Below are 14,047 nucleotides of genomic sequence, written 5' to 3'. Positions count from 1 at the left end.
AGATCAAAACAATCCCTGCAGGAAAAGGATTAATATACAGTTAACACAGCTAAAGACACTTGACTGTAGAGCTGAGGCCTGGCCACGTATGACATGACATGCTGAAGTTAAACTGTAGCAAGGAGCATATTTTAAAGTGGCAAAATGAGATGATGCGAGGAAATACTGAGAAATGTTCTTACAAGAGAAAAAACTTCCTCCAGCAAAAAGGCAATCTGGAATTTTAGCATGGCTAATAAAACCAAGAATCGTTTGGGTTTTTTTAATTCTTGAACATTGTAACAGGACCAACAGTGTTACACCTTAAGAGGAAGGTATCTCAAAAGGAAGAGGCTCACTTAGGCAATACATTGATAACCTAAGAACGTAAGTCACAAAATCAACCTGCTACAAAACGTAACCATCTCTCTTCAGCCAAGAAACAACCTGTGTGTATCCTTTCACTTTCCTTCTGAATGAATTACTGCAAGAACACAGCTTTGCTATTTCAATTTGTAAATTACAGTGTTTTATCCAAGAAAGCACACATTACATATGCCCCTTAGAATTTCCATCCTACAAACAATATCCAAGCACCTATTAGATTATATGGAAATTTAAAATAAAATCTGAGGCAAATCTTTCACTCAGCTAAGCAGAGGAGTGGTATGGGCTGAAAAGCTGTGGGAAACAACAGAAACTGGGACTGCTTTTATTTTCACTGGTACTGCCAAGTTTTTTGCCCAGTGAATGCCCATAACACAATTTAGACAATAAGTTTTTACACTGGAGGGTAACGTTTTCCTAAATCTGAAATCTCTTCCAGATAATATCAAAAGTATGAAAATTGTTTTAGTTAAAAAAATAATCATACATGCTGCTTTCCACTCCCTTTGCTACTTTTATCCATAGTTTCTGTTAAGTTTGCCTCAAATGTTTTATGTTTTGTTCAAACATATTGTTTAGCTAAACACAGCTTTTTCTGTGTTCAGTTGAGGCTTGTTGCAGGGGATGGTGATTGATTGGTTTTTACTCTGTAGTAGTACTTTACATCCCTCCCTACCTGTTAACAGAAATTTTTATAAACCATAATATCGAAGAAGCCTGAAAGTGTTACTAAAAACATCAACCATGTGTTCACCCAAGCAGAAATCTGAAGGAAAGAATGTGGTGTATTGATTTTCCCCCGCCAAAACCTCCTTAAGTATATAATGCAATTATCGCCTCTGCGGTGGAGTCCGATTTGGCAGTTCTAATCAGCCCAGCTCCCAGTACAGTCAGGGCTGCTGGGTGACACTTGAGATCTGAAGAGTGTGGGTAAAAATAACCTCTGTTCAACAAGACATGACGAACACCAGACAGCTGAGTCACCTTTAAAATCAAGCCTGATTTTCTGTATTAAAAGGAATTATCAAAAAGAGGGGGAATTATCAAAAAAAAGGGAATGAAGAAATCAAAGAATGCGCCTGAAAGGTATCTTTTAATGAATAATCTGTACTGCAATGAGCTTCCTTCTGATTGCTGCCACTGACATTAACATCAACATATAGTGCTCAATCACCTTTGGGAAACATCAGTTTCCTGTGGAGAAGCAACCTTTAATAAAATTTTCAACCTCTTTTGATAAAGTCTAATTTCCAAGCACCTGTTTCTTACGAAGCACTGCCCATTTCTGAAGGCTTCCAGTATTAGTAGTGAAGTTTAAAACTGAGTCAGGCCCCAGATCTGCCATGGAACACATGCAATCTGCGGATGCTGGTGGAAATAACACCAGAGGAAGTTTACTGCACATGAAACATTCATCCAACAGCAAGTGAACCAAGCTGGTGGGGAAATACTACAAGTCCATTGAAGTTCAGTGATGTAACTGAAACCCTTGGGGAGAAAGTGTTTCAGGGCAACTTTCACGCTGATTTTCAGGATGAGCCTTCACCTTGGAAGGCTCTGAAAATTTTGAATAGAACGAGCACAGAGGCAGTAGGAAAGCAAAATAATTGACATCTGCTCGCCAAAATAAACCAAGGAGAAGGCCATTACTCTCCCTTTTCAACTAGCTCGGTGTGAAAGCAAAAGCAGCGCTCCGGGTGGAGCAGACAGACCCCGACAAGCAGAGCAAGCAGCGAAGCCTCCCCAAAACCACAAAATCCCCGTGCCCAAGCAACCGCTTCAGAGCGCCTCGAAGGAGGGAAATAAACAAACAAACGCAGGAAGGACGATGCGCGGGAGCGCCGCGCCCCCGGGCCGGCAGCAGCGGCGGGCTCGGGCCCGCGGCAGGTGGAGGGAGGGCCGGGGGCGGCTCGGCAGCCCGAGGGGCGGCAGCGGCTCGGGGAGCGGGCGAGGGGCTGCGGCGGGGAGGGGAAGGGGCCGCGGCGGCAGCCGGGGGTGGATCGCTGCACTCACGGGCGAGTCGTAGGAGAAGGCACATTCCGTCTTGAAGACCCGGTCCCCTGACTTGGGCACCCGGATCGTGGGCATGTAGGGGACGAGCAGCTCGCCCAGGTCCCCGGCGGCCATCGGCGCATCGCCGCCGCGGAAGAGCGCGGCCCGCTGCATCCTCCTTCCCTCCCTTCCCTTCCCTCCCGGCTGCCCTCCCGCCCTCGCTCCCGGCCGCCCGCCCTCCCTGCCGAGCCGCTCTGCGCGGGCGATGGAGGCGGCGGGCAGCCGGGCCCGGGGCAGGGCGGCGGCGGGAGCCGGGCCCGAGGGAGGGCAGGGGGAGGGAAGATGCTATTTTTAATCCAATGGCAGCGGCGGCGGCACCAGCTGCGGCGGCGGCACTCGGGGGTCCCGGCGGGGGCGGGCGAGGGGCAGGGCAGCGGGGCGGGATCGCCGCCGGGGCCCCGCGTCTCGCCGAAAACCTTCGCTCCCAGCGGGGCGGCACGGAGGCGCGGTGCCTGGGGTGACCGGGTAGCCCGGGTAAGGTTTCCCTCTCACCGGTAACACTCTTTTATACGCTCTGTTATTTATTTTTAAGCTTTTAAAGACTACATGAATATCTACATGATGTAGATATAGATATATAGATCTATATATGTGTATGTATGTGTATATAAATGTACACATATATGTGTGTGCATATATATATGTGTGTATATATATATATATATGTATATATATATATACACACATATATGTGTATATGTGTATATATATATCTGTGTATGTATATACGTTTGTATAAAATCCACACAGTAAGAATAATCTCCTCTGTATTTTCATTCTCAGCCCCTCATTGCGGTACAGGTGGCTCTGGCAGGTCCCACCAGTGCTGACAGCTGGGATGTCCCCACCTTCCAGAAGAAGAGGTCGGTGTGGGAATGCCCAGCCTGGGATGCCCAAAAAGCCTGTGGCAGTGCCAGGAGCCAGCCCCCAATTTCATGGCTTCAGAGGCAGTGCCTTTATCTTAAAATGCCCTTTTTGGGCCTTTGCTGTGTTTCTCTCTGCTCTTCACTTTGAAAGAATAATGTCAGAGAAGAGAGAAATTAGAGTGATCTTCATAGGGAAAAAAAATTGCTGCTGTTTTCAAGCAGTAACTAAGAACACTACATATGCCTGGCAGCAACAGCATTAAAGAAATGATCAGTCCATGTAAAATGAAGATGCATAGAGCAGATGAGTTGCCTTCTACCCATCATCCACAATATATCCAAGGACTCATTGATCACTTCCAAGGAGGTGATGTGAACTTTGCTAGAACCACCTTTTACCTCAAAATTAAAATTTTCAAAAGGTGGTTCTAGGAAAATATCAAAAACAAAATTGAAAAATGTTTGTACCCAGCTATGAGTAGGCTGTGAGGATGAGCAGGGTAGCAGAGTGTTCTCAGCGATTTTCACTGCTGGAAAATCCAGTGTTGGGAACAATGTGAAACACTGAGGGCAGAATGTGATGTCCATGGAGACTTGCTGAAAAACAGACATTACATCAGACTTGTGAGCATCATTGGATGCTGGATAGAAAACACTAATGCAGGGTCAGACAGGTTTATTTTACCTGAGGAGACTTTGTGCTTTTTTAATGGCTTCTCTTATTAATAACTCAGCATTTATAAACAATGAGAGCCATAAGACATATGAGCCATCTAACCTGAAAGACTGATTCTATCAGAAAGGGCAAGCAAAGCACTGATAGAAAATCAATGTCTTTCTAATGTCTGGCAGTGCCAGGAAATAGCAAACAAGGCAGGTTTTGCTTAAAATAGTCCATGCAGTCTTGCCTAATAAAAAAAAATATAGAGTTTTAAGTTTCAAATCACTAGATTATATGGGTTTAGTTTGGGCTTATTTCCTTTTAAAAGTGAGGATTTTGAACACGGACAGATAATTTAGAGTCACAAACTGTAAGAGGCACTTTCCATCACTTGAGAAATTTAGAGTACCATGGCCTGTAGACCCTGAGGAAACACATCCCTCTAGTGGCAAAAGCTTGCCAGGTGATGAGAGAACTCTATTCCCTAAGGAGTTGCCAGAAGTGGTGTGCAAGAACTGCTGCACAGTTCTGAAAAGGCATGGCAGGTATGTGTGAAGGTACTTTCCTACTTAGTTTATCTCCCACCAATTACCTGACACAAAGCACTGAGAAAGAAAAATCCCTTAGCTCCTTGTATCTTTCACTTAAAACTATAAACACTAGAAATCACAAAATGAAAACTAGTATTACCAACTTGTTTCATGTACATATGTTCTGAAGGAAAGGAGTGATTGTTGGCAATTGACACAAAGCATTTTCGCTGATTAACAGTTTTAACAGCTGTATGAGTTAACTGCCACACAGTTTCTTTCAAGGTACTGGAATCAACACAAACACTGTTTATTCATTTCCATCAGCAAACAGCAGGATGTCTGTTCAACAGCACAGTCACAATTTGTCAGTATGCACTGAAGACCTTGCACACTGCCCGAAAATTGTTTAATTATCAGGTGTGGCTTTCATAGAATTGTCAACAAGATTTTTGTCAGGCGTTTCATAATGGTACCAAGGCCCATCTCCCCGGTGTCTCATCAGTCTGCGTGCCTCCAGCTCCAGCAGCCTAAAAAAAAGGCAATAGACATCTTCAGCATGAAGTTTGTTAATATTGAGCATTTCTGACAAAGCAATGATTTTAGCATCATTGGTTTATAAATACTGCTGAAGCATAGGTAGGACCAAAATATGAAGGGTTCAGCTAAGACATGAGCTATTATATCTTTTAATTTTGGTTGGTTTTTTGTTTTTTTCAGCAAGTCATTCCACAAAGGAGTAATAAAAAATACTGGTAGTATTTTATTATTATTATATTTTATCACAGGTTCTTCTCTAAGAACATTGGAGCATTATTAGGGGCAAAAAGAGCTCCATTTGCTGATTCAGGAAGACAAAGACAGAGCTACACCTTTATAAATGCCAAGTGTTTTGAAGACCCCCCCCGCCCTTGGATTGTTCTGGTAACCTGAATCCTGAGAGGGCAGCAATAACAGATCCTGTGACTCCCACTCTGGCAGCAGCCAGGGCAGCAGCACTCAGGGGACACATGAAAGCACTTTATGTCAGCATCCAGCTCAGTATGTCATGCAAAATCAAAGAGTCAGCTCCAGTATGGATGAGGATTTTAACCCCCCCAACTACAGAGCATACCTCATCTCAGATTTCCTCACTTCCACAGCAAGCAGGGCCATGTCCTTCTCATAGTTCTTCTCAGGGGGGTCAAGTACATAACGAGCTATCCAGCGGGTTATGGGGTGCTGGAAAACACAACAGCAGAGATTGTCTGAGCAATTTCCAAACAGAAATGTCACCTTGTGTATCCACAGTCCTGAAAAGATGGCATGGACACCATGAGTGCTGCCATTCAAATCCTAACAGTAAAGTTACAAACATCCACAACTACATGTGAGATCAGAACCCTAAAAAGTCTTTTGCAATCCTTAATGCCAAGACAACCTGCAGATGACTGTTCTGTAGCAAAATTAAAATTTAATGAAGATATAATTTATTTTCTTTCTGTTAAAGTTCCTTAAACTGCCACAGTAATCACAGAAGTGGACTCCAAATCTTACTGAAATCAGCAACATTTCAAAATTTTGCTTCCACATAGAGGGCATTTCACTAGGAACAAAAGTTTAAATGAGTTGAAACAGTCACAATAATATTGCTGAATTCAATTACTTCCTATCAGGAACAAAACAGGACTTGCAGCAAGAAGCCAGGGACTAATTTTAAGAAAATACAGTTAAATTGAAACCATACAACCTTGAGTTTGTGACTATAAAAATCTTCAATTCTAAATTCAAAAGTGTGTGTGATATGGGACTTGAAAACAAAAGAAATGTCACTTTAAACTCCAGTTTCTTAAGACATTGTAGGAAAAAAATAATAAAGACAAAATCTGCATGGTATGAATGCAGAGGACTTTTCTTACTATTTAGGAATATTATAGAAAAATTCTTGGCATACAGTTTCAGCAGTTTACTGCATACAGAGCATTTGCATCTGCTTGGGTCATTAAGAGATTTCCTACAGCCTTTTACATGTTCCATAAAGCCACAAAAAAGTTTACCAAAATCAGAATGGCACTATTTGAATTTTACTACACTGACAGACATCATCATACTCCATTCATTTTACTCCCAAAAGTATCTTCAAGAGAAAGGCTGTCCATAACATGCCCACCCTTTCACATGTTCCACTCACTTTGTGGTATTCCCAGTGCTCTGGAACATAACCTTCAGGAATCTCTGCAAGTTCAGCTTCACCTGACAAGGAAAGGAGGGAAAGAATATTTAACTCTGTGCTTATTTTCCAAAGCTACCTTATATTCTGCTTTTCAGATAAGGAAAAGGTCATTACTCCACACATGGAGTACTAAATCCTTCAGTGTGAGCTCGATTCAGAAAAAATTGAACTTGCAAATTTTTGCAGACACATCACACTGCAAGTATCTACTCACAGATTTTAAGTTACAAACAAAAAGGGTAAAATTAGCAGCTATACAGAAGAAACAACTTGGATCAAGTCCACAGAAATACCCTTTAAAGTACAGGAGCTGAAAGCATGGACTTTTCCTGATTTCTCTATTAAATTAATTACATATCATTACAGCAGGAGATTTAACACATGTATTGCCAAGCAGAATTTTGGCATCTTTGCTAGACAAAAACCCAGAGTTGCTGTCTTGTTAAAGCAAGTTCCTAAATTTCACTGGTGTTTGGAAGACTGCTAGAAGAGAGAATGGTTTTTTGTTATTTTTTAATGTGAGAAACTTTTTTTAAAAAGCAACAACTAAAGCAAATATACTGGGAATATTTCTATGTACTTATATAATATCACTGTATTTGTTAGGCCTTCCAAGGAGAGAGCCCTAGAAGAGTGCTTTTTCTCTATGCAGCATGCTTAATTCCCATTTAATAACTCTGACTGTACTTTGCTTAGCCTGACAGAGCACTCACCAACGAAGATGTTGATGTATGTTAAGAGCACAGCCACTGGTATTCCCGTCAGGAATAAATAGTATCTCTGCAGAGGGGATAAAAACAGTCAGTGTGGGAAACCCAGAACCCTGACAAAATTTACACGAGATCTGAAAACATCTGAAAACAGCCAATAACTCTGAGATTTGCATTCTAGGCTGGGAAGGGATGTTGTGTGTAAACACTGCTGATTGCAATGAGTTCATTAATGAACAGAACACACAAAAGTGATGCTGTTCAGGTCAGTTCCCATCTCCCAGTGAGGTCAGTCTGTGCAGCAGCAAACAGCAACACCTCCCTGAAATTCCTCAGCACCTTGGCATGGCTGGCTGCAGCTGCAATCGGCACTGACAGCAAGGCAAGAATCCAACACCAGTGCAGCCATTGTGGGCTCTGTAGCTGAGGAAGGCAGAGAAATGAGTCCTGATCACAAGAAGGGAGTTGTATAAAATCAGCTCTTGCTGCTTATAAAAGGATTTATCCAAAACCTGACTTTGGAGGGGTCAAACTCAGGTCAGGCTTCCTAAATCTCACCTCTGTTGTTAGTGGTGTAGATAAGTGAAGGTAAATCCTGCAGAAGAGTAACTGATATGTTTCAAAAGGGAGGATGAAGCAAAAAGCACTTGTGGGTCATGCATATATGAACACAGACATGTAATATAAGAATGCTACTGCAGCAGTAATTTAAGTACTTATCACAGCCTTTGCTATACAGCCAGTCTTTGAACTTCATCTGGCCCTGATTTTACAGCTTATGACCAAAAAATTCTTAAAGAGGACCTGAAATTCTTGTTTATGTAAATAGTGTCAGCCACATTTTAGATGCTATCACATAAACAACACAGTAAATTGTATTTTAGACACTCTAACACCATTTGCAAGTGATGTGCTACACTGAATGCAATAATACATTTGATTTTTAACTCACCAACAAGCTCAAAAATCGAGAATCATAAAAACTTGTTGCCTTGATGATAAACATTCTCTTCCCATGGTCACCACTGTGTCGTACAGGAACTGAAAATTGAACCAGAGTATTACGGTTTTGTACTCCATTGGTGCTTGTGCCAGGACAAGGTCAAACATACATGGGGAAAGGAAAATAGAAAGAAGAGTGTACAACAGCAGCTGAGTTTTGTGCAGTTCGCCTGAAGTAATTTCGTATTTTGTTAGCATTAACCTATTTTTCTTCAAACTACAGACACAGGTCTATGCCCACCTGTAAGCACAGACACGTGAATCAGTGAATGTCACCACACAGGGCCGAGTAAATGGATAATTACAATGCCAGGAGGGTCGGCCTCCCGCCCGTTTCCATCCATTTTTTCCCCAAACCCGGCAGTTTTCCATAGGAACGGGGACACAACGGGGACCTGCTCAGCCCCCGGCGCTCCCGCGGCCTCCGGGAGGGCACCTCTGTCCCGCTCCGCAAGGTCACCGGGCCCCGCCGCCCCCGCCCCGCCGCTCCCCTGCCGGGGCCGTACCGAGAGTGCCGGGGAGGCGGGGGCCGATCCCGGTGATCCCGGTGGTCCCGGTGATCCCGGTGATCCCGGCGGTGCTGGCGCTGCCCGCCCGCCGCGCCGCCCAGGCCGCGGCCGCCCGCAGCACCCGGCTCATGGCCGCCATGGCTGGGACTGGCACGGGGCGGGGCCGGCAGCGCCGCTTCCCGCCGCGGGGTGAAGCCGGCGGCCGCCATCATGGGAAAGGGCAAAGCCTTCCCAGTGAGCCCTGCCATAGAGGTGAAGCCGCGCGGGTGCCATGTTGGAAAAGGGCAGAGCCTTCTCTGTGCTCCATGTAGCGCGGGAGAGGGCGGGCGAGGCCGGGCAGGCGCCATCTTGGGAAAGGGCAGCTCCCGCCCCGTGCCCCCGGCGCGGTGGGAGGACGCGGGGCGATGGCGGCGGCCGCGGCCATGGCCGCGCTGGGCCGGAGCCTCACGGCCGCGCTCCGCCTGCCGCGGGCTCGGCCGGGACTCCCCGGGTACGCACCGCGCCGGGCGGACTCGGGCTCGGGCACGGAGGGGCGGGCGCGGTTCCCGGGAGGAAGGAGAGCCTGTGGCGGGAGGCGGGTGTCCGTGTGTCCCGGTGCCCGTGTGTCCGGCTCCGCAGCCTGAGCGCTGCAGTGCGGTGTATGGCCGCGTGTAAGGGCAGCACCAAGCGGCTCCCTGGGCCTGTGGAACCTGCGGGCGTGGTGCTGGTGGGTTTGTGCTGTCCCGGGTGTCCACAGCTTTAGCCATGAAGGCCGCGGGGGATTAGGGCGTGGATTCTCCCCCTCTGGAGCCACCCAAACCCACCGGGACGTTGCTGTGTCACCTTCTCCAGGTGACCCTGCTTTGGCAGGGGTGTTGCACTGCCTGATCTCCAGAGGTTCTTTCCAATGCTAAAAGTTCCGTGTGTCTATGATGTACTCTTGTTCAGCATAGCTCAGATTTATTCCTTAATTTTTAATTGCTTATTATTTCTAAGTCTAGAAAATTTATAATTAGATGAGATGAGGGGGAGGAGAAAACACCAAGATGACATCTTTGTGACTAACCAAAACTCTGCTTTTTCCCCACATGCTGTGATCTATCTGTAGGACCTGTGCCTTTGTGAATGAAACAAACATTCTCACTTAGCAGAATATTATTTTTCCTACCATACATAGTTTTCCTTCTAACTTTTATTTAGGATGGCACTCAATCTGTACCACAAGAACCCACCAAAAATTGAGACCCTCCATCAGGTGAAGTTCCTGCACACAACTGTGTCTCGGAGAGGGCTGGAAGAGTTTTTTGATGATCCAGGAAACTGGGGGGAAAAAAGTGTAAAGTCTGGTGAGTTATATTTAGCATTTCTGATAGCAGTCTTTGAGCTGAAATCTGACCTGGGTTTTTTTGCATTATAGGGAGCATTCATAGCTACATAAAACTTATTTATCTATGTATATGTATATACATCCACTTGTGCATCTTTATGCCTGTTAATTTTTGCTGTGTGTATTCAGTGTTTATGAAAGGAAATGGCAAATGTGCAGCAAAATGTTTTGCTGTAAATCCTCTGCCTTGCTCTGAAGTCAGAGTGTATCACAGAAGAGATGTGCTTTGATGAAATATAAGTATTATGGAAGAAAACTAGTTCAGTGTCAAGATTCATCTGACAGCTTTCTGTGTTTCCAGCCTTTTACAAGCACAAATAAAAACTATTTATAATTGCCTTTTTGAATTGTATTTTAAATGCAAAGCCGAACATGCTCAAGGATGGCTGTCCAAGCAGTAGTATTTTTAAAGTGGTCTTTATACTGTTGTGTCAGCTGAGCCTGATAGATGCATTTTTTATTTTCCAGAATAAGAGAACTTGGTTTCATTAAATTAATGGTGGATTTTTATCTTTTACAGGGGATTCATGGAATATAAAGCAGCTAAGGGGCAAGAGTAGTGAAGACTTGCACAAACTTTGGTAAGTAAGTTTTAGTGAAGAAGCTTCTCTTCTTTCAGAGCAGCTCTGCACATCAATAAAATGTGGCTGGTGAACTCATGATGCAGTAGCTTTAGTCTGGCACAGAGCCCTGCGGGCTCCAGCCAGCTTTGGGCTTGGAGCAGCCCTGGTCCTGCTCAGAGCACAGAAGCTGCTCTGCAGGTGGCTGTGGCACAGCTGTGTCTAGTTCAGGGGGCTCAGCTTTGGTGCAAACCCTCTGGGGTTGTTTGAGTGGGCCCCTCTTGGTTGTCAGTACCTTCTGGTGGGGTGGGCACTTCATTCCATCAGGGTGCTCAGGCCTGCATTTATTCTGGTTTTGGAAGTTTCTGAAGCTGGATTAAGTTCAGGCTGAACTTAATCATTATTGTGAACAGCTTCTTCCTTGCTTTGTCTTTTCCTGTGTACGTGTGAGAAGAATCTGGCTTTGTCCAGGTAGTGGAAGACAACTTAAACTCTTCCCTCCTAAGCCCTCTTTGTTCCAGACGAAGTAAAATTGTCTCCCTCATTCTCCTCTTTTGTTTCATTATATGAAGGCAGCAGGATTTGGGATGACAGATAGTAAGTGAATAACTGCTTAGCCATCCCAAAGTCATTTTTGAATTTCTGTGCTTTCTGCTCCAGGTATGTCCTGCTGAAAGAAAGGAACATGCTCTTAACTCTAGAGCAGGAATCCAAACGACAGCGCAAGCCCATGCCAAGCCCAGAGCGCTTAGAAAAGGTACCTTTCTCATAATACATAAAAACTGTAGCTCTTAAGTAAAATTGCTGAAAGATCAAGTGTTTGTTAAATTATTAAAGACCTTTTTTAAAAAAATTATTCCCCTGATTTAGTGTATGCACTAACAGCTCAAGTCATAATTTTCTCAGTGTCCAGTGGGCATTGCTGGGGCTGTGACCAGACTCCAGTGAAAACTAAAATAACCAATGGCCACTACAAACCATAAGCAAACCTTCTGTTTGCTTCTTCTGCTTCCTTCTGACCCCTGCCTCAGAGCTTCCTACACTTCTGCATCAGCACTGGATCTGCTTTATGCATCACCCAGCTGGTCTTTAATCAAGTGTCAGACTGTCAGTTATTTCATATCTGTCCTGCTGTCAAATTAGATTTTCCTCACTGTTCTAGTACACAGGCCCTGCTGAGAGAGTACTCATGATCAAACTCCAGCATATTTTACCTTTGTTTTCCCTTAAAATTTTGTCTTTGAGATCTTTTAAATTTTCAGCATTGTTTTTTGTTGGTGCATCCTGAAACTTTTTACCATTTCCAGGTAGAAACATCTATGAAAAATATAGATTTGGTTGTCAGAGAAAGAGAAATTGCTTTGAGGCTTTTACAGACGGGCCATGAAAAGCCAGTCCCTGGCGAGTGGCGACACGATTTCCTGGGACGCACCTTCTGGTATGGAAAACCTTTTTTAATGTGTGAGTTTTTCTTGTGGTCTCTCCCAGAAAATCCTTATCTAATCAAGGAAGAATGCATAGACTGTACAGAACATAGGAGACAGTTACAAACCAAGCCAGCAGGAGTTGGAAATAAACCCATATACAGATTCTCCCATCTCCCAGACCACTTTATCTTGAAACCAAGAGAAACTGGTAAAATCCTAGAATTAAGACCAAATGTACATTCTGTAATCATTTTTGATCTGTCTCCAACAGGTACAGTTACAAGGAATGGCCAATACCTTGGCACTTGAACAAAAAACACAAAAAGAAGAGATTCTATTACTTACCTCATGTGAATCACTTCATCAGGTAAAAAGATTATTTTGACATTGAAAGTTATCATCTGATCTGTTTGTGTTCTTCTTCCACTTTAAAAGGAAAAAATAGCTGTAATCTTTTGGTTTTCAGCTACTAGACTGAAAATTAGGCTTTTTAAAATACAGCTTGCTCTGTTTCTTTTTTTCTGTTCCCACCTTAGTTACTAAGGTACATGGTTATGCAGCAGCACTGTAAAAGTAATTTCAAGTGCAGAATATCAAAAATCCTCCCAGAGGCTGAACTTCTGTAGAATTCAGAAGTAGTGTAAAAATATTACTCTGCAGGCTTTTTTACTTATCAGAAGCAAATGAATACTGAAGTTGTTAATCACTGAGAGCCTCTATCTGATTGGGGGGAGCTCATTAAAGTGGTCTCAGGCTGGCTGGAAATGAACCACACCAACTGCTCTGTTTCAGACTCAGAATTGAAAAAGCCTTACGGAAAAGGGCAAGGCAGCAAAGCCTGGAGAGGACGAGGAGGAAGGTCTTGGAAAGGAAGTTCCCTGATATTGCTGTGAAATCCCAGAGCCAGTAGTAGGCTGGAAGAGCACTGCAAGCAACTGGTCAAGTGTCTGTGGAACATGAATCATGTTCTGGAACCACAAACAACTCCACTGAGCATTCCAGAGAGTCCCCATCTTTTTCTGTTTTTAATACAACATTTGACTTTAATTAAACTTGTGATCTGGAATTAAAAAGCGGCTTTGGTACCTAACTCAAATCATCTGATCTCTCTCGTGTGCAGGAACAAATGTTGTGTTAGCCAGCTGTTACAAGAGTGAGAGATACATTAGGAACAGTGAGGAGCAGCCATGGAGTGCCAGCTGACAGTAACAAGTGTAGGGGTAACATTTACCTGGTTTAGTTTAACAAATGTGCATTAAAACCAGATAGAAACATGAAAGCATCTGAAGCTCACATATGAGCTATTTTCCTGAATATTTTCCCTGAGTTACAAGTAAGCTATGCAAGGTGTATTTGTTCTCTGCATAAATGCACTGGTAAATGGGCTCTTTGGTCTGTTATGAGGAATTTTTTCCACTACTTTAAGTCTGGCTTCTTAGAAAGTATGAAATACTCAGCATGGGAACTTCTAATACAATTGTCCTACCTTGATTTCTGACAATTCAAACACTTGTACAATGCTTTTTTGCACACAGTGCAAAATGTTTGAAAGAAGGCTGCAATGTCTTCTATGAAATTGAAGCAGGTACTGCTGTTGCTCTCAGTTGATTAAACAGCTTCACCTTTCACTTCAGGAAGGCTTTTAACTCCACATGTGGTCATCTGGAAATCTAGATTAAAGTCACAAATAGCAGTCTTTCAGGAAGCAAATGTGCTCAGCAGTATAATCTGGTAAAACACTGCAAGGGAACCAGTACTGTTTCCTGTATCTATCTCCAGCATTTGG

General features: G+C 43.9%; 3 protein-coding genes across 7 annotated transcripts in view; 1 reads left to right on the top strand and 2 right to left on the bottom strand.

Annotated features, from left to right (window-relative positions):
• Nucleotides 1–2,532, bottom strand: part of USP13 (ubiquitin specific peptidase 13) — a 50,148-nt gene extending 47,616 nt beyond the window's left edge. For 3 of the 5 annotated variants that reach the window (XR_009114897.1, XM_058031207.1, XM_058031209.1), the window contains exon 1: nt 2,380–2,493. Coding sequence is in view for 3 of the 5 variants with exons in the window: in XM_058031207.1 (XP_057887190.1) it covers nt 2,380–2,493 (114 nt within the window). In the remaining 2 variants the exon portion in view is untranslated. Of the gene's footprint in view, nt 1–1,624; nt 1,707–2,379 lie in introns of those variants that run through there. The other 2 variants (XM_058031206.1, XM_058031208.1) reach the window with 2 other exon arrangements.
• A 2,217-nt stretch (nt 2,533–4,749) lies between these two features.
• NDUFB5 (NADH:ubiquinone oxidoreductase subunit B5) lies at nt 4,750–9,047 on the bottom strand. The gene is made up of 6 exons (XM_058031104.1): nt 8,906–9,047; nt 8,350–8,438; nt 7,401–7,467; nt 6,646–6,707; nt 5,590–5,696; nt 4,750–5,005 (listed from the first exon to the last, which is right to left on the bottom strand). Exons 1-6 carry the CDS (start codon nt 9,045–9,047, stop codon nt 4,885–4,887), a joined length of 588 nt encoding a protein of 195 aa, XP_057887087.1. The 3' UTR covers nt 4,750–4,884.
• A 265-nt stretch (nt 9,048–9,312) lies between these two features.
• On the top strand, nt 9,313–14,047 carry MRPL47 (mitochondrial ribosomal protein L47). Its single transcript, XM_058031421.1, has 7 exons — nt 9,313–9,398; nt 10,088–10,233; nt 10,795–10,855; nt 11,495–11,591; nt 12,142–12,272; nt 12,533–12,628; nt 13,054–14,047. Exons 1-7 carry the CDS (start codon nt 9,313–9,315, stop codon nt 13,169–13,171), a joined length of 735 nt encoding a protein of 244 aa, XP_057887404.1. The 3' UTR covers nt 13,172–14,047.

The sequence above is a fragment of the Melospiza georgiana genome, chromosome 10 (assembly GCF_028018845.1).
Source record: "Melospiza georgiana isolate bMelGeo1 chromosome 10, bMelGeo1.pri, whole genome shotgun sequence".
Lineage (NCBI taxonomy): Eukaryota > Metazoa > Chordata > Aves > Passeriformes > Passerellidae > Melospiza > Melospiza georgiana.
This window is presented reverse-complemented; position numbering and strand designations above follow the sequence as displayed.